The 20904-nt window shown below is 37.1% G+C and overlaps 1 protein-coding gene across 2 annotated transcripts; it reads left to right on the forward strand.

The window, feature by feature from the left end:
- The first annotated feature begins 9068 nt into the window (after positions 1-9068).
- LOC116641385 (protein NipSnap homolog 3A-like) lies at positions 9069-20904 on the forward strand. 2 transcript variants are annotated; one of them, XM_032419055.1, is made up of 7 exons: positions 9108-9225; positions 11546-11632; positions 12082-12292; positions 14035-14190; positions 16170-16319; positions 19617-19703; positions 19796-20904. In XM_032419055.1, the coding sequence occupies exons 3-7, from the start codon at positions 12166-12168 to the stop codon at positions 19870-19872; spliced, it is 597 nt and encodes a 198-aa protein (XP_032274946.1). In that variant the 5' UTR covers positions 9108-9225; positions 11546-11632; positions 12082-12165; the 3' UTR covers positions 19873-20904. The 2 variants fall into 2 exon arrangements, with proteins under 2 accessions (XP_032274947.1, XP_032274946.1); XM_032419056.1 differs by lacking the exon at positions 11546-11632 and having other exon boundaries at positions 9069-9350; positions 19796-20903.

Genomic DNA, 20904 nt, shown 5'->3' on the forward strand with positions numbered 1-20904 from the left:
ATTAATATAGGATATCTAAAAAGGGATATAATAATATATATTAAACACAGATGTTCATGTGTTTTAGTAAGGAAAGCAATTTTATAGAAACAACTTGGAAGAAATTCATACTATATCTAATACTGAGTTGCTCACAAATCTTTCCTACCACTAATTTGAAGAAGACTAGCAACAAGGAGGCTGATACAGAAATATCAAGACATGTTGACAAGCTGAAGCAGTGTACGGTCTATTTTCCTTCCCATGGCATTTAACTCAATGCTCAACACACAACAGGTGCTTAACAAAAATATTCACTGATGTGAGTAGAAAACTTTTTAAGAAACTGAATGAAAATGGAAATTATTTTTTATTTCCAATTACTTTTAAAAATAATAATAAAAATAAAGAAAAGAAACCCATAAACACTGATAGTAATTCACCTTGTTGGAAAAGAAACAACAGACCCAAAATGGAGTCATTTTCACCCATAACAGCAAACCAAGACTTAATTGCAGTTTCCACCTCTCCCAGAAATGGGACCTTGAACAGTCAATCTGAAATTTCCTGATTAGCACTAGTAAGGTAATCTGCATAAAACCCCTGCTTTTCCTTTCCCCCAAAATATGACCAGGCCTGAAACAATCCTGTCTTTTCTTTTGCTAATAGCTCCCTTGCTCCACCGTCCTTCTGCCTATAAAACTATTCCATTTTGCACAACTCTTCCACGTAGCTATTTACTCAAAGAGATGCTGCCCAATTCATGAATTGTTGAATAAAGCCAATTACCTCTTCACATCTTCAAATTTCAAACTTGAATTTCTGTTAACAGCCTTTACTGAAATTTTTCTCTTCCAATACATAATCCTGTATCATGCACACACACAAAAAATGGAACTGTGAGATAACTCCATACTAAATAACTATAGCTTAAATTACAGGAACTCAAAAATTACAACAAAAATAGCACATGCTAGGTCACACTTCAATGAAGGAAAAGTAGTCTATACCACCATCTAGTGGCCTTATAATACAGCACTAAGGTACTTAGCCAGGGATGTCACCAAAATACAGGCATCAAAGTTTACATGCAGAGCTATCGCCTTCCTTCCTACTCAGTTGGGACAGCATTGAATCGACCTCTCCTCCTTCCTTCTGCAGATCTGCATGAGCTGGACCTTTGGACAAAACCATGCAGGAACACCATCAAATGGATTATTGCCTTTGCACACGTCATATAATTTCCTCCACCCTTTACTTGATACCTATTTCTTACGTAAGGTGTAAAAATGCATCTTCATACTCATCAGACCAAATGGACAGTATAAAAAATTGGTCAGAAAAAACCCATACACTGTGATTAAGGGCATAAATTTATAAGATGGTTTGGCACTGTTTAGTAAAGATGAATATGGTACCTATCTTATGACCTAGCAATTCCATTCCTAGGTTTATACTCTAATGCAGTGGCTCCTAACCTCTGGTACACAGATCCCCAAGGTGTCTATGGAAGAATTCAGAGGGTCTGGTAACTTAGATGGGAAAAAAAATTTCATCTTTATTGTGTTAAAAAAAAACAAAAACACAGGACCAAAATGGCATCAGTTCGGTTAAGGCCCCAAGTCAGTAAACCAAGGCTTAATACCCAATTTAATTGCAGTATCAATCTTCCCCAGAAATGTAATCTTAAGTGGTCAGTCAAGAATTTTCTGACAGGTGCCACTGAGTCTGTCACATAGCCCCCTCCAAACCCCCAAAGGAAGATGAGGTAATCTGCATAAGAACCCCTGCTCTTCCACCAACCCCACCAAGAGAAAGTGACCTTGCCATGAAATATCCTTTCTTTTCTGTTGTTTATAACTTTCTTGCCCCACCCTCCTTCCTATAAAAACCTTCCACTTTGTATAACTCCTCAGAGCATCCCTCTACTTACTAGAGTGAGATGTTGCCCAATTCATAAATCTTTTTTACATTTTACTTATTTGAGAAAGAGAGAGAACGTGTGACCAGAAGAAGGTGTAGAGGGTGAGGGAGAAAGAGAATCTTCAAGCAGACTCCCCACTGAGCATGGGCTCCATCCTGAAATCATGACCTGAGCCAAAATCCAAAGTTGGCTGCTTAACCGACTGAGCCACCCAGGTGCCCCATCATGAATCGTTTAATAAAGGCAATGAGATCTTCAAAATTTACTCAGCCGAATTTTCTTTTTTAACAATTGTCACCAACTTCTAACTGAAAATAAGCATTTCCTTTAAGTATGAATGTAGGCAACAAATCACAATATTATTAATGGGACCTGTGACTTTGTGACCAAAAAATATCATAGATATTGTCAAATTCCATTCAGAGGTGTTACAAATATATAAAAATTTCTTTTATGCTCATCACTAAATTATGATAGTTGTTAAATCCAATGATAGATCCTGTTATTTAGTACCCTAATAAAGAAGTATGTCTATTTCTTTATCAAGAATTTTCTTTCAGGGGCACGTGGCTGGCTCAGTTGGAAGAGCATGTGATTCTTGATCTTGGGAAAGTGAGTTTGAGTTCCATGTTGGATGTAGGGATTACTTAAATAAACTTAAAAAAAATATTTTCATATTTTGATCATTCTAGCTTAATCTGTTTTCTTTGTAAACCTATGTATTTGCTAAGCATGTAAAACATTAGGGTTGTGTTGGGGAGCAAGAATTCCTGTCCCCTTCAGGGGTTCTTCTAGCTGGACTAAGAATCAAATTGACAAGAGACAGATTAACAGGAGAAAATCAAATTTAACAGCATATGTATGGGGAATCCAAATAGATATGGAAATTCTAAAGACAGGCAAAATGAAGTATATATGTCATCCTGAATTAAGGAGAAGTGCATAGGGTTCCAGAACTTCAGAGGAAAAGAACGTAATTCACAGGGCAATAAGAAGAGCCGATGTTTGGTAATCAGCACTTTGTCCTGCCATACAGATGGGTCACCCAGATAAAATTTATCTCTGGTAATAACCCTTATGCTGGCAAAGATCCCCAGTTTAGATTCTTCCATGTACTTAAGAGAAGGGCAAAAGTTTCTCTTGAGACTACAGGGTCTTGATTGCCTTCAGCTCAAAATAATCTTCATGCCAAAGTGGCCAATCTTTTTTTTTTTTTTTAAAGATTTTTATTTATTTATTTGACAGAAAGAGACACAGTGAAAGAGGGAACACAAGCAGAGGGGGAGGGATTGGGAGAGGGAGAAGCAGGCTTCCTGCTGAGCAGGGAGCCCAATGCAGGGCTCGATCCCAGGACCCTGGGATCATTACTGAGCCGAAGGCAGACGCTTAACGACTGAGCACCCAGGCGCCCCCAAAGTGGCCAGTCTTGGAGTAACCTGCCCTCAGCCCCTACAGTTCCATAGGCCTACAAGATTTCCAAAGGGTTGGGGCGCCTGGGTGGCTCAGTCAGTTAAAGTGTCTGCCTTCAGGCTCAGGTCATGATCCCAGAGTACTGGGATCAAGCCCCGTGTCAGGCTCCCTGCTCAGTGGGGAGCCTGCTTCTCCCTCTCCCTCTGCCCCTCCCCCCTGCTCATGCTCTCTCTCTCTCTCCCCCTTGCTCTTTCTCTTTCAAATAAATAAAATTTCAAAAAAAAAAAAAAAAGATTTCCAAAGGGTGCTATGGCATAAAAAAGTTTAAAAATCCCTGCCCTAGAGAAATTCTAAATATGGAAACAGGAACTATCTATTAAAAAATTCAAAACATCTTTGTTCATAACATCAAATGGACAAATATATATCCATACAATGGAACAGCATATAGCAGAGAAATGTATTAATTACTATGGCTGCATCAAAATACATGATTTTCAAAAACCTATGTCAAAGCTAAGAATCAGGGGCACCTGGGTGGCTCAGACGGTTAAGCGTCTGCCTTCAGCTCAGGTCATGATCCCAGGGTCCTGGGATCGAGCCCCTCATCGGGTTCCCTGCTCAGCGGGGAGCCCGCTTCTCCCTCTCCTTCTGCTCCTCCCCTGCTTGTGCTCTCTTGCTCTCTCTGTCAAATAAATAAATAAAATCTTTAAAAAAAAAAAAAAAAAGAAGCTAAGAATCAACTAACAGAAAGACAAAAATAGTCTGATTCCATTTATAGAAAGTTCTAAACTAGGCAAACCAATGAAATATATTGTTTTGAGTTACACATAAATATAGTTGAATTTCAAAGAAAATGAATGCAATGATTAAAACAAAATTCTGAGTCATGGTTGTTTGAAGCAAGGTCGGGGAAGGTGTTGTAGGGAGGAAAATGTGACCCGAAAGGAACATATATTGGGCCTCTAAATTACTGACAATATTTTATTTCTTTCTTGGCAGCAGGGTAATAGGCATTCAATGTATTATTCTTTAAAGTATACTGACGCATTACATTTACCTTAGGCAACCTTAGTCCACCCAATCTAAAATAACTACCCAGTTGGTCTATATCACATTAGCCTATTTTAATATTCCAGATTTATCTAGTTTTGGACTACTTGCCAGAAGTTTAAGATATAAAATGATAATTTTCAACATACTTTGTGTATCTTCTAGGCAGTTCAGGGATTTTTTTCAAAACAAAATGTCATATAAAAACATTTCATGTTTTTAAATGGTTTTTAGAGGCTATATTCTAACACACATATTTTAAAAATGAAAATTTTTAAAATGAACTGATTTTATAATCTGGCTTTAGACCCTGAATGTGCCACTTAGCAGCAGTGAACCTAAGAAACTTAATTCTCTCAGAACTTCACCTTGCTTACTTAGAGGTAAAGTTGAACTCACAGGGTTTTGAGGATTAAAACCTGTGAGTGAATAGGAGATTGTCTTAGGCACCTAGCAGCACTTACCAATAATTTCCCTCTCTAAGTAATAGCCATGAATTTTACAGTGATAATGAATCACAGATAGTGATTCACAGATAGTGATCTGTTAGTTAAGTATTTTCATCTTGGAAATTCTCTCTACCTTTCTGCTGGCTAGATGAAGTTGATGATGGGGTGTCCATGGATGGCAAAACCACTAGGGAGAAGTCTGGATCCTTAATTCACTATGTATAGAAGAGCTGCCTGCCAACAAGGAAAACCCATTTTAGATTCTTAAGGAACAAGAAATAAAATCCTGTTGTGTCTGAGACATTATACATTTGGTATCTATTTGTTACAGCAGTTTAGCCTGTCCTATTTAATATATTCTTAAAAAGGTGAACCACATTCAGAAGTACCATATATAGCTGAAGGGGTCAGAACAAATTATTAAGTGAATAACTACCTACCAAATAGTGAGATATCCAGCCTTCTTCCCTCCTCAGTCACAGAAAACTAGTAGTAAGGAAGTTTCCACGCTTGGGGTAACTGACTAAACTTAAAAAAAATGACTATGGGTGAAAACAAATGGGAGTTTTTCCCCTCAATGAAATAATAGATAGCCTACAGAAAACCCTACAGTGAAGCCCACTATCTGACAGGCCACACCTATACCCAAAAAGCTTTCAAAAAAAATTTTTTTTTGTCTCACTGAAAAATATGAGTTGATAACCAAGGATTAAAAATACAAAACTATTTTAGGAAAAACACTAGTATCATGGCAGAAAACAAATCAAATGATAATAAAACTTGAAACAATTCAGGAAGAAGACCCACAACAATAACTAAAAAATAAACACCTGTAATTAATGTCCTCTGAGATAGAAATTATGAACCCATGAAACAAAAAGAGTATATTATTTCTGATTAAAAAAAGAGAGAGAGAGAGAAATAAAGAAATATTCTGGGGAAGGGATAAAAAAGGGGCTTTGGGGAATAAATACTGTGAAAGTATAAGTTTAAAATAAATGAGTTAGAAGATAAAATTATGGTACTTTATCCCCAAAACCATAGGCCAAAAAAGTAGATATGTAAAACAGTAGAAAGAATAAAATTAGAAGATCAAGTGGAGGTACAATGTTTGATTAACAGAAGTTCCGAAGATTGAGAAGAAAATTTAAAAATCCAAGAAACAAAAAATTTTCAGGATTGAAGAGTGTCCACATTATGAGGTTACACTGAGTGAGGAACACTGTATGAAAAAAAATATCGACTCCATGGCACATTACTGTGAAATTTCAGAACACCCAGGAAGAAAGAGAAAAACATAAAAGTTTCCAGCGAGACTGACAGAAACAAGCAAGTCACATACAAAGAATTAGGAATCAAAATGGCATGAATTTCTTACTAGAAGGTATTATACAATGGAGCACTGCCTTTAAAAATATGAGGAAAAGTTATTTCCAATGTAGAATTTTACACCCTCCCAAAATATGAATCAAGAGGGCTGGTAGAATAAAGCATGTTTTATAGATACAAATCTCAGAAGTTTAATTCCCATGTACCCTGTCCTAAAATTAGAAGTTAAAAGAAAAAGAAACAAAATCCGGACAATAGGAAGTCCAACACAAAGCAAAGGAGATCCCAGAATTACTACCATGCCATCTTAGAGAACTAGTCCACACTGGAGCAAGAGAACAAAGAACTCTCTAAAGATAACTCTAAAAGATGAAACTGAAAAGCTGATTAATAGGTTTAATCATATTTGTTACCAAAAGATCCATCACAGCTGCTAACTCAGTAAACAAATGGGCAAGCCCTGGTACACTGCCATGGCCAATTATTCCATCCCAGAGAATTCGGAGGGGACTGGACAAATTGAAAGCATAGCTCCTGGCTGGGTTTGCCAACACTGTTGGAGAACAGTCAGATAAACTCATCACAAGAGTTCATCTGAGAAGCCAGTAACTCAAGAGATAAGGGTTTCGAAAAGAGAAGGGAGAAATTTATTGTGGGTACTGGCAGCCAGGGGAGGTGGTAAGCTCAAGACTTAACAACCAACCTCTCTACCTCCAACATGGACACTTAACAATTTTATAAGGAGAGGTTGGTGGGGGGATACATGCAAGAGAGCAGGCAGACAGCCTGTGATCGTGGGTGAAGGTTGGTATGTGTTCAGCCCATGATCAGCCCATGAACAGATAATTCAAGAGCAGAAAAAGAGGACCTGTGGGTATGGTCTTCTAGGCATCACATTGCTATCAGGGCTTTTCCGATGTGGTGTTTGGGATGTTCTGGGTCCTTGAAAAAGAACTTCATCATGCTTCAAGAAAGTACGCTAAGAAATAAGCACAATTTTAGTTAACAGCATGAGTTAAGCAGTCTTGTCTATTTCTGGTTTTAACTGTTGGGGTCTACAGTTGAGCAAGAGGGCTCACTAACATAATGAAAGGTATATTCTTTTGGCAAAAAGTTTGGTGATTAATAAATGATAGGTATGAGGAAAACAACAGAAACGAAGCAAAGAGGGAGAGAAAAAAAGTAGTTACACTCCTATTGATTAAGATTACAGGTGTAACCCACTTAGCAGTGGCTTAAACTGGAAGACGATTTCTCATGTAAAAGAACTCCAGAGATGGGCGGTCCAGGACTCTTAGCTTGCTGTTCCATGGTGTCAGAACCTAGGCGTCTTCTCTCCTGTTGTCCCGTCTCCAGCATGTGGCCTCTACCTCATAATTCAAGAAGTCAAGCCATTACACCCATATTCCAGCATGAAGAAATAAGAAAGAAACAAAGGAGAGAACTGCTCCTCCTACACCGCTTTAGACTCACTTATAGTAGGTTATAAATGCACTAACACATTACACTGGCCAGGACTTAGTCACACAGCTGCACCTAGATGTTTAATTTTTTAAAAAGAGAGCAGCAGGGAGAATGGATAATGGGAAATAGCTAATAGTCTCTGCTATCTCCCTCCAGTACTTCCCACTGTTCATATCCTACATTGTTTTCTTCTCAGAGTATTTATTAATCGCTGATGTATTTTTCTCTTTATTGCTTAATATTTCCCCGAACCGGTAAGTTCCAAGAAGACAGGGACTATGTCTTTTGCTCACCCCTGTACCCGTTTCTGGAAAAGTACCTGAGGCATAGAAGGAATTTAATAGTTAGGGGCCGAATGAGTGAATGAATTGTTAATTCCAGGGAGGGGGCAAAGTCTAAGAAAATAAATTGAAACATAAAGAAAGATCCAGTCCAGGCACAGATCCAGTCCAGGCATATCGTTCAAAACGATGCCCATCACCCAGAAAAACTTAATCACCCCCTTTGGAATTATAATTTTAAAAAGCCTCCCTCTGAACAGATAATTCAAGTCTTTGAAGAAGGCACAACCAATGCAACCACTGGTGATATCCCTGTAATACTTCCCTATTCTTGATAGTATAAGCAGTATTATTTCAATGTATGCAATAATGTAACTATTGTGTAATTGTGAGTCTGATTATGCATTGTGTAATTGTGTTCTCTGTAATGTAATTAGTAATAAAAATGTAAACATTAATATACTGTAAATTAATAATGTGACAATTTTTAATGTACCCATATTCAGATGGGGAAGGGAAGGTTATTTTGAGGGTGTGGTATGTAAGAGACCTAAATCCTCATTTTCCAAGCAACAGATACTATCTATAACTAAAAATACTAAGACACACCAGGAAAAGCCTGTAATTTAGAGAAGGAGAAGAAAGCATTAGAAGAAACAAGTGGAAAATTGTTATTGATGTTGAAAATAGTTATTCTGAGGACCAATAATCAAGGATACGGAGAACAAGATCCGAGGTCTGCTGGTATGCTTTTTTAAGGCTTACAAAACTATTTGACTTTTTAATACTTAATTCGATGCCCCCATTCCAATGAGCTCCTGAAAAATACAATTTCAGTCATTATTAGAAGCCTTAGGAGGTCATGCTGGGGTGGCGATTAGGGAAAGAGGATGCACTTCATGAGGAAAAGTGAAGGCTCCAGGTCTTTACGTAAATCACCCCGACTAACGATTAACCAGGGCAAAAACCTCCACGATTTTAAATGCACAGCATTACGCGTGCACGCATCATACTCCCTTCTCAAAGGACAAACACGCATTCTGCACACGCAACTGCGCATGGAGACGAGGTGATGGGCTCAGAAAGGTGGAACGGGAACGATCCCCGCCTTCAGCCAATCCTAATGTCCCCTCTGACGTTGGGTAAGAATGTCTGAGGAAACAGAGTACCAAAGGCCACGTGCCGCTCAAAGGCGCCAGGCGCTGGGCTCGGGAAGGACGCGAGCAGACGGGGCGGTGCCGCCACGCCTCCCGGCACCAGAGGCGGAGCTCACGCCGCCGAGTCCTGCCGCAGCCTGCGTCCGCCAGGAGTCCAGTCGCTGCTCTTTTCCCGGCGGGTAAGCAGGAGGAATCTAAGAAAGGGTACCGGCTGGCTGTCCTTCCCAGCGCTCGAAGCCCCGCCATGCTCGTCCTCCGAAGCGGCCTGACTAGGGCTCTGGCTGCGCGGAAGCTCGCGCCTCAGGTACCGGCCGCGGAGACGCGCCCAAGCCGAGCCCTGGTTTGGGAGGAGGAAGGGTGTCAGTGAGGAGCTAGTAGTCCCGCGCATGCGCTACTCGGCTCGCTCGCCCAGACTTGCGAGTGCCGCGCATGCGCCCAGCCGGTTCGCGCGCCGAGATTATTCTGTTTTCAGTGCGCGTCCCAGACCCCCGAGCTGGGGCGTTGTGGGTGGAGGGGTGTAGCCAGTCGGGAGGGTACGCTGGCCAGTGTCGCCTCCCGGCCAGCTCGCCAGCAGCCGTGAACAAGACTTCTGTGGCCTAAGGTGCCAGGCGGCCCTGAGGACACTCCTGGAGCGCCCGCTGCTCCGTATTTGCTTCCCAGCCCCGCTGCGTTCGCCAGGTTGGGCCGGTGCCAGGTGTTGGCTGGTCGAGCCTTTCCTTTTGACTTGTCCTTTTGACAAGCCACCGCCCCCTCCAGACAGAAGGTAGAGGAGAAATAGGTCAACCAGCCGCTGGCGAAAGAACAGGCCTCCCCCGTTTAAACGATATGTACACAACTTCTGAGCGTTTTGCAGAGAACCCTGAAGAGGAGGGCCAGCGTGCCAGTGGTGAAGCATCCTGCCCAGCTGCCCACTGCCTCGTGCGGGTGGTGGCCGAGCCAGGCAGGGCCAGGAACCTCGTAGCAAACAGAATGATACCCTCACTTAACCTTAGATGAGAAAAACACAATAGATTTTGTGATTTAGCCTTAACTGTCGGGACTTGGCCTATTCTGTGAACCTACAGATTTTTTCCTTTGATATTGAGGCTGGTACTTTTCTCGAAGGGTATAAGTGAAAGGGGATGAACCTACTCTTGAGACTGACTCTGCAGAAGACTGAGGAACCAATGATGGCCCATTAACCCAAGATTAGCAATCCAGTCTTAATCTTTCCTGATTGACACTCTACTGGGGCAGGGCCAAGAGTTATTCCTTACAGCTTTACTCTGAACTTTGATTTTTAAATATCAGCCAGTTGTTCTCACAAGTGAATTGGAAGTGAATTGAAAGTATTTTGAAATACTTTCACTTTATGGAAAATGAGCCCGTATTTGGAGATAAGGGAGCCTAGAACACTCATGAATCCTACCCCAGAATAGTTGTAGTTTCTGCCCTTAACAAAAATCACCTCTCCCTAAGCACACTCACTTATCTCACTGCTGTTACCCTTTCTGTGGGCTTTTCCCTCTTACTGTTTCTTCTTTGAAAGATAATAAAAATACGTGCCTTTGACCACGTATTTGTTTCCTAATACAAATTCCCTGAAAAACGACTTAAAAGCAATTCTTATAAATACCACACTGTCCCGTTTTCTGATATATTTTATTTATAATACTTTTTAAACTATAATACTAGGCAGTTGTTTATTTGGATAACATTCTCTTATTAAAATTTGGTTAAAATGACACAAAAAGCATGTCCAGCAAAAATAGAAGTATCTGCAATAGTTTTTGGAGGGAATACTTGCTTTTCAAGTAAGCTTAGACACTTGGGCAGTAGAAACTTAACTCAGGGGACATGAATGGAATGAACTCAAATATATAATTATAATTATGATATTATACACAGATGAAATACATAGACAATTGTGTGTTTTAACCTAAATTATGTCAGATAAAGAAGTCTACTGGTTTCATTTGATGTACCAGGTAGTCAAATAAGCCCAAAATTTGTCCATAGCTTTGTACCAAAGCTTTTGATAGTTTTGATTAATAAGCTCCATGAAACTAAAAAAATAATAATAATAAGCTTCATGAAACTGGCACATGATAACCAAACCTACAGTAAGAAGAATTTGTAAGTGAAAATGCCATAGGATTGTGTGGGTGTGAATGTATACTCATGCACACATATATATACACAGAGGATAATCTCTGGCAGGGCATTTCCTATCTAAAGTTAAGTTTATTCAGACTTGGAGGACTAAATTAGAAGAAAACTTTATATAAGTAGCATACAACTAATACAACAACAACTAACAGTTCTTAAGGGATATTTTCGTCAATCTGGCAAAATTGGATGGATTAAATGCCCTTCTTCACATTGCATCTGTAATTAAACCTAATAATGATTCAGACAATTCTAACTTGTTGATTTTCCCTTTATAGCATTCATACAGTCCACCACCATGTTATAATGCAGTTGGATAGATTATAACACTCCATTCCTATCTTTTACCAGGGATCTACTTCATTGGATTTGGGAAATACTTTGACCTGAATAGCAATTTTTATTTTTAAGAAAAACCTAAAAGGGAGTTTTTTGCAAGTAAGCACATTTCCATTTTGCTTGCCAAAACACCTGCATATTTTATAAAGTTCACTTAAATGCATAACTAACATATATAGTATTGACTAAAAATGGAATATTGGCTAAATAAGGGAAGACATCTGCAAATTTATTAGAATCCTAATTGTAGTTCTTGGGTAAAGGACTCTTATTAAGACCCCAGTGCCGCCTTATGATTAAATTTCATGAAAAAAAGGCTAATAGTGGATCCGTGCTAAGAAACAGTAACTATATATTCAGCATACTTAAGACTACTTACCTTTATTGACGTTTCTCCAAACAAATGTCTAAAGAGAGATCACAAAAGAAGTACAAACATGGATTATGAGTCTAATGCGTGCCCTTTGTTTCTAGATTCAGATTTGGTTGTAACAATATTATAAACCCTACCTTCCCAAAATATTTAAATTTGCCTTATCTTTCTTCAGGTGTGCTCATCTTTTGCTACGGGCCCCAGACAATACGATGGAACATTCTATGAATTTCGTACCTATTGCCTTAAGCCCTCAAAGATGAATGAGTTTCTGGAAAATGTTAAGAAAAACATACATCTTCGGACAGCTCACTCTGAATTGGTTGGATACTGGAGTGTAGAATTTGGAGGCCAAATGAATAAAGTGTTTCATATTTGGAAGTATGGTATGATTTTTCCAGCTTCAGGGTTCAGTATAGATTTTCATTCTGTTAAATGTTACTTGACACTTAGCTCTCGGATCTAGATTAGTATAAATACCCATAGGTTAAAATAAACTTTTAAAAGGGGAACAACAACAAAAAACGAATTCAGTGATTTCTCCTCCCAGTGGCACACCTTTAACAACCCTTTGCTCAAATCCTTATGTTACCGTAAATGAAAAAGTGTGGTATCTCATATTTCAAATCATAAAATTGTGAGCTAGGCTTCAATGCTCAGAAAAATTTTACAATGGTTTGTCATAAAGACGATTTATGAAAAAAATTAAAGCAGTGATTGCAAGAGCCCAAATAGGTTAAGATCATAAAGGAAGGGAGAGTTATTTTTTATTATTGTTGAAGCTCTGGCTGGATATCAGGATTTTAGTAGAAACAATTCAGATATGTAGGGGCTTTAGAGTAGTAGAGGTTGATGGGGATGATAGTTAACTTCTTGGCCTCACCCAATGCTAAGATTTAATAATTTGTTATGTTGAGAAAATCATTTTTGTGTTATTTGTGCATTCCAAGGTTCCAGGGAATTTACTGTTCTAGGGAAGTAAAGACAATCAGAGTTCTCCCCATATTGAAGTTGATTTACCCCTGGTTTAATATTCAAAGAAGAACAGGTTGCACGAATCCCCAGGATGTTTGTTACTCCAATGTCTAATCTTTGTGAAGTCCACATCAGGACTTGATGAAATCCAGAGAATTTCAATACCTTCATTTAGTGTTTGATCATCAGTGTCCAAAGTTAATAGTCATGAAGTATTTTAATATGAAAAGTGTTCATTCCATGTTTAAAATGGCCCTAATTTAGGGGTTTTCCCTATTGTAATAGAATAAATCCCATTAAAACACAGTTTATGCTTTAATGTGCCACCAGCGGACTCAGGTCCCTTTAAAAAAATCACTAGTGAAGTCTTAATATAACTCACTTAAGCTCTAAGATCCCCAATGTAAACCATAGAAAACTCTTTTACCATCAGTCTTAATGAGACCCTAATAGTAAATATAGTACTAGGCCTAAATATTTAGTAAATGTTTAAATATCAAACATAAGAGAAATAAATACTGGGTAAAAAGAATGGTGATAATAAGAAAATCAGCACTCCTTCTTTAGAAGCTGTTCAAAGAAGAGGCTTAAAAAGCGCATCTTCTTTTCATTTATGTTAAATTTAATTCAGAGTATACCTTGACCTGACCACTCACCACCACCACCAAAGAAAAATAGTCCTTCTCTAAACAGGCGCCGTAATTTAAATGCCTCAAATAATAAGAATAATTAATATATATTGAGTGCTATCTAGGTGCCAAACACTGCTCAAAGCCCCTCTCGTGTACTAATTCATTTAATCTTCACAACAACCCTGGAGGGAGATACTATATCATTATCCCCATTTCACAGACAAGAAATGGGCACAGAAGGATTCAATAACTTAACCTAAGTCACACAACTACCTAGTAAGTGGTAGGGCCTATAAAGCCCACTACATGACATGATCATTAGTTGTTTAAATTTCTGCTCCCCTTTTAGACCATGAGAAACTTGAGGACAGATGTCACTTCTATTTATGTTGATAGCTGCAGTGATAGAACAGTGTCCTTATGTGGCCTCAATGAACATTTGCTGAGTTGAATGAAATCCAGAAAAGGTATAGGTGATTTTAATTAAATGTTTATTTTTCTTACTCCTTTTCGTCCCATAGATAATTTTGCTCATCGAACTGAAGTTCGGAAAGCCGTGGCCAAAGATAAGGAATGGCAACAATCTGTCGTTCCAAATCTGGCTCTCATAGATGAACAAGAGACTGAGATCACTTACCTGGTGCCATGGAGCAAATTAGAAAAGCCTGCAAAAGAAGGTAGGTCCTTCCCTCTTAGCTACTTTGAATTCTGATGGAGAAAATACTAAAGATTTCAAGCTATAAAAACTTAACTTCCAGGGGTGCCTGGGTGGCTTAGTCAGTTGAGCGTCTGACTCTTGATATCTGCTCGGGTCTTGATCCCGGGTTGTGAGTTTGGGTCCTGAGTTGGGCTCCATGCTGGGCATGGAGTCTACTTAAAAAACTAAACTTCCCTAGGAAAAAGTAATGTTGTGTTTTATATAGGAATATATTATGATTATAGAGATAAATGAATTTTAGATCTTTGCTTATTAAAACAATGAACATTGAATGATGTTTTTTTCCAATTTGGAAAAGCTCTTAAATTTGAGGTATAAATATAAAAAGTTGACATGGGGGGGGCGCCTGGGTGGCTCAGTCGTTAAGCGTCTGCCTTCGACTTGGGTCACGATCCCAGGGTCCTAGGATTGAGCCCCGCATCGGGCTCCCTGCTCCGCAGGAAGCCTGCTTCTCCCTCTCCCACTCCCCCTGCTTGTGTTCCCTCTCTCACTGTCTCTCTCTCTAATAAATAAATAAAATCTTAAAAAAAAAAAGTTGACATGGGGAATAAAGGTTGAAAAATTGAGGGTTGGGAGCAGACAAGTATGGTTAGGTGAAAGATGATGTATGATATTTTGTCATAGTTTGGTATTTTTTAGACACAAATTACAGTTAATCTTAAAATATTAAGGGTATTTTTGCCTGTAAGACTGTGTTGGGGAATGAATTAAAATGTTAAGCTGTATTACTGTAGTTTAACATTTTTGTTTTCCTTTTATTTCTCATTTTAAAAATAATTACTAAAGATTTGTCTTCTTCCTGATTTTATTTTCTTGCTCCTTTAAGGAAACCTTTACCTTAACATTGTTTTAAACAAAAGTCAGATTTTTTGAAATATTAATTAATTCAAATGTTATTTTATTTCCCCCATTTTTCCTAACTTTGTAGTATAGAGTACAAGGGATTTGAAAGTCTTGTTTGGACCCTTATCCACCTAGACCTTTCCTCAGGCTTCCAGCACTATCTAAAAACTAAGTGGCTTCTTGGACAGTGTCAAATCTTGGTTCTTTTCCTCTTTGTTGTTCATAACTCTTTAGTAACTTTGTGCTTTTTTTTTTTTCTTCTCAAAGCTACTTGTCCCCTAGTTCCTCTTCCTCTACCTGCCCCATACTTCTGATCAGAAGGTAAAATTCTTTTCAAGTATTTACCTGGATATTTAGGAACAATAAAATCATCTCCTTCAGTTGTTTCCGTTTTTTTTCCCCCTACTCAACAACTAAGCATTGTTGGCTCCATCGTTTGTTCCTATTAGAAGTGGAATCCTATAGAGGGAAATTATACAAACAAAAAGTATTTCCTCTGGAAAGAAGAGGAAATATGGGAGATCAGAAAATGCTTTTCTTATTCATTTCTTACCGGAAAGTGCAGGTTCAGGGAGCTCAAAAATCCTAGACTTACTATAAATGCTCAATATTTGTTTATTGACAAAACTTGGGCACGTGGGTGGCTCAGATGGTTAAGCATCTGCCTTTGGCTCAGGTCATGATCTCCAGGTCCTGGGATCGAGTCCCACATCAGGCTCCCTGCTCAGCAGGGAGTCTGCTTCTCCTTCTCCCTCTGCCTCTCCCCCTGCTTGTGCTCTCCCTCTGTCTCTCTCTCTTGAATAAATAAATAAAATCTTTAAAAAAAAATTTCAGATAATAGCTTTATATATCTTCCCTTTTTTGTTGTTCTGTATAAGCTTAACAAGTGATCCTTAAACTTGGACAAGGACTTTCTAAACATAAAAGCAAGGAAAACTAATGCCATAATTCATAAATATGTCTACATAAACATGTACATGTCTATGATCCTCCAAATCTGTGTATGTAGATTAGTCTTTCAGTGGAACTGAACTAACCTGATTAGAAATTTCTTGAATATCTTTTGTAAAATAATTATTTTTCTCCCTATTCTAGGAGTCTATGAACTGGTTATTTTTCAGATGAAGCCAGGTGGGCCAGCTTTGTGGGGTGATGCATTTAAAAGGGCAATTAATGCCCATGTGGATCTAGGCTACTCAAAACTAGTTGGAGTTTTCCACACAGAATATGGAGCACTCAACAGAGGTATAGTTGTCTATTTCTTCTATGAAATTACAAAGTATATTGGTAATCTATTAAGTTTCGTGGGTCAGTTTGTCTCTTTTTTCCATTGTGGTATATATTTAAACTTTTATTGCCAAATTTTTAGGGTTTTTTTTAATAATTTTAAGGATTGAAAAAACCTGATTTATATCTTATTTGTTTGGAACGTTAACACCTCATGAAGCCTTTTTCAAATGTTAAAATGTAATGTTTTCCATGACACATCAAAGTGATAAAAAACTGCAAAGAGCCTCAAGAAAGTATCTGTCCTTTCATCTTTTTTTTCCTCTAAATATACTTTTATTGACTTTTTAAAATAACATTATTTGGGGTAGAGAGATTGTCTTGAATGAAAAAGTAGTACATATTTTTACACGTACTAAAGAGATGGAGATGCTTTAGGGGGGAAAATATTTCCCCCTACTTAGAGATAATACTGTTAACATTTTGGTCTTTTTATGTCATCTGTGTGATACACACACACATACACAAACACGTCATTCATATATGTGTGTCTGTGTATAAATATATATAAATATATGTGTGTACACACACATATGTTCATATATATATGAGTGACATAGGAATAAGAAAACCAAAATGTTATTTGATATATATATATATATGCTAGAAATAATGCATTTGCATGATTAATAATGACCTCTTAACACTTCATTGTGGGTATACACAGCTTACAGGTAAATATACGTACCTGAATTTATTTATTTATTTGCTTTTAAAGTTTATTTAAGTAATCTCTACACCCAGTGTGGGGCTCAAACTCACAACCCTGAGATCAAGAGTCACATGCTCCACCAACTGAGCTAGGCAGGTGCCTGCTGAATTTATATTTAAAACATCTATTTGGGGCATTTAACTTTTAAAGTTGAAAGTTACTGCAGTCAGAATTTCAGAGAGTTTTTTATGGCAAACTCTTAAAAATGTATGTAAAGTTCATCTGGGAGGATAAATGACTAAGAATAGCTAATTAAGTATTTGAAAGACTCATCATATTGATTTGCCTCCTTAACTTCCTATTTAATGTCCAGTGGACATCTCACATCTAACACACTCAAAGCCAAGCTTCTGATCTTTACCCAGAAATTTAACTTCTAGCAGTGTATCCTAAGAAAATAATCAGAATATACAGAAAAAGGTATTTTTAAGTTGGAAAATATATCAAGAGGAGGAAAAACTGAAAATTATTAGATGTCTGTCTCACACCATACACTAAACTGGAATCCACATGGATTATAGATTTAAGTGTAGACAAAAAGTAGTCATAGAATTACTAAAATAAAATATAAATGTGTTTAATAATATGGATGAGAACTATGTTTCTAAGCTAAAAAACAAATGAAGAAACAGTGAAGAGAAAAAAAAATCAATTGATGATTTTATTTTTAAAAGGCTCAATCTTTCTGCATGCCCCAAAACACCATAAATGAAATTCAAAAGCAAAAAGAGAAATGAAGACTTAACACAAAGCTAGATATACACATGACTACTAAATATATATATATTAAAGAAGATACAGATTAAGACAATAATGAGATACCATTTTTACCTAATAAAGACATACTTATATAAAGTATTTGATAGGTTGGAAAAAATAAGTACTCAGATACTGTATAGGGTTCATACTGTGTTAATCTTTTCCCTCCCCAAAATTTGGCAATATAAATAAAAAGCTTTAATTTTAAAATAATTTTTGCCAATACTCTAGGAAATATGCATAGGTGTGTAGTGTGTTAGGATATATAGGAAAGAAGTTTGAAAGGATGTAAATGATATTAATGATAATGTTTATTGTCTATTTTTTATAATGGACATCTATAACTTTTATAAGAAAAAACTACTAAAAACATGTGTGCACACTTTTTAATCTTAAATTACATTCTCAGCATAGGAGATAGTAATATGCTGAGTATAAATCAGGACATAATTTCTGGAGGACAGTGTATAATGTGTACACTGTACATATAGAAGTATATACAAAATACTCTGTGGTTCTCTCAGTTCCAATTTTAGGAGTTCCTGTTGAGGAAATTAGATCCAAACTGCCTGGCTTTAAATCCCAGCTCCACCACTATCTTCGTGACTTCACATGAGTCACTTCATCTTATGGTGACTTATACTGCTCATTGATAACATAATGATAATAATATCCTAAGATGATTGTGAAAATTAAATGAGTTAATACATGCAGAACTCTTAGAACCAAGCCTAGCATATAGTAAGCACCCCAAAAATGTTAGTAGTCGTTGTCTTTGACATTGTTATTATTATAGGTACACATGTAGCTGCTGCTCTGAGGTTGATGTCAGCATTGTTTACAATGAGGAAGTGTTGGAAACAATGTGCTATGACCCTATGTATATGTGTATATATGTACTTGTAACACACAGACACGCATCATATAGGTCCTATACCTTACAGAGTGTATACGCTTTGTGTATATAAATATGTAAACATATAAAAATACATATGTACATAAATATGGAAAGAGATGCACCAGAATAGAAAAGTAGTTGTTTCAGGGTGGTAGAAATGACTCCTACTTTCTGCTTATCTGCATTTTCCAAAATCTATACGGCTAACATACATTACATTTAATTATAAAAAAAATTTCAGTATTTTATAGAATCCTGAAATATTTTGAATGATATAAATAATCAATTATAAAGGGTTGGGATAAAAAAGTTGTCACATAGCAACATAGGAGGAATTCACATAGTCATTAAAAATTAAGGTTACTGCCATGGAAAATAAGCATTGTTGATTTTTAAAAATACTACTAAGCATGATATACACTAAGACCGTAATCTGATTTTACTCATTTTTTAAAAGAAATACACTAAATATCAGTAGAGGTTCTCTCTGGGTTGTTAAAATTATGCTACTTTTAATTTTCTTCTTCGTATCTTCCAAATTTTCAGTAATAAACATCTTCTTTATAATTTTTTAAAAATAAAGTAAAATATAGTAGAAAGTCATAAAATTTGGGTCTAGCCTTGATTGTGTCTTTAGTGGTGGTACTTTTTCTTTCCAGCCTTCCTTTTCTTCATCTATAAAACCAGTTTGATTAATTAATTAATTTCTCTCCCGAATCTCTGACCCCCTCTGAAATCTTATTACTAACATACTTAATTTTACCTTTTTGATATCCACTATTTTGATCTAAAGAACAAGACTTAATGTTTCTGATTAATTTTTCTGTATTTCTTACTTGTAGTAACGCCATAGTCTTTAGATGCTGTTTTTGGTTTATTTCTGCAGTTCACGTTCTCTGGTGGAATGAGAGTGCAGACAGTCGTGCGGCTGGGAGGCATCAGTCTCATGAGGATCCCAGGGTTGTGGCAGCTGGTAAGCTATTTCACTAGGCATGAAGTATTCGAACCACAAATTCGATTCAGTCAGTAACTTTATATGCCTTCTTATGAAATGTGTTTTTCCAGTTCGGGAGAGTGTCAATTACCTCGTGTCTCAGCAGAATACGCTTCTGATCCCTACATCATTTTCACCTCTAAAATAGTTTTCCATTGAAATACGAAGCATTGCATTAACTGCTATAAGATGTGTCTGCTAATGGTGCTTAAATTCTCCTAAGAGATTCTCACTTGCATTTGAAGAAGGTGGTAAGTTAATTTTCTGTGTCTCCACTTCTGAAGCCACCTCTATCCTTCCTTCCTCTGTTCCTCTCCACCTTAGGAAATAGTTCTGTTCATATTCCCCTTGGCATTTTCAGTGTCTGTTACACATTAGAAATAGTTGCTACTACTTGATCTTGATTTTTCATTGGTTTCAGAATATCTCTTGTACTCCCTTTTGACAACCCTCTGCTTTTATAATGTTTTCTTATATTCAAATGATGATTTTACATTTTGAACCCGGTATTTTAAAATTATTTATATATAATGTCCATCTTTTCATGTCTGTTTTTTTCTGAGATTTAAAATATTTTTGCTCAGTAAAGTTTATTTTGTGATCAAATGGGATTCTAATCTAAGATCAAATATATTTCTTTATCTTGGCAAAGTCCAGTGTCACCTGTGTCATCTGTATTAATTATGGTTTTCACATTAATTATGAGTCCCTCGAACTTCGAAAATAATGTAACTAGGTCTCTGTTAAAAACTTCAGAAGACTTGTTTTATGTGCTGAAATGTGTTCATTTATAGTTAATTTTTGTTCATTTTGGATCACTAACAGATACTTGGAACAGCTATTTGTTTTGAAGAGATCTTTATGGTTATGAGAATGGTTGCCTGAATAAAAGCCTACATACCCATTCTGCAGGTTTTTTTATTTGTGTTTTGTATTTATACGCTCTTTTCTAGAGCTTTTACTGGGTCATTGTAGGGTAGTGACACGGTAACAACTTAACGACTTTATTGTAAATATTAAGTTACATTAAGAAGGTAACATAATAATCCCAGAAAGTTTTCAGTACCACCACATATTCTAAGGTTTTTCTTCAAACACCTTTAATTTCCATTTTAGTTGAGTGCACCTGCCTTCTAAAACTAGGTTTAGTAATTACAAGTTCTCTTGATAGTCTATATTT

This window comes from Phoca vitulina, unplaced genomic scaffold, assembly GCF_004348235.1.
Source record: "Phoca vitulina isolate PV1807 unplaced genomic scaffold, GSC_HSeal_1.0 scaffold21, whole genome shotgun sequence".
In the NCBI taxonomy this organism is placed as follows: Eukaryota; Metazoa; Chordata; class Mammalia; order Carnivora; family Phocidae; genus Phoca; species Phoca vitulina.

Coding starts and splice junctions, on each gene's coding strand:
- LOC116641385 (XM_032419056.1), top strand. CDS start 9,291: ATGCTCGTCCTCCGAAGCGGCCTGACTAGGGCTCTGGCTGCGCGGAAG. Junction 9,351..12,081: donor CGCGGAAGCTCGCGCCTCAG/GTACCGGCCGCG, acceptor ATCTTTCTTCAG/GTGTGCTCATCTTTTGCTAC. Junction 14,191..16,169: donor AGAAAAGCCTGCAAAAGAAG/GTAGGTCCTTCC, acceptor TCCCTATTCTAG/GAGTCTATGAACTGGTTATT.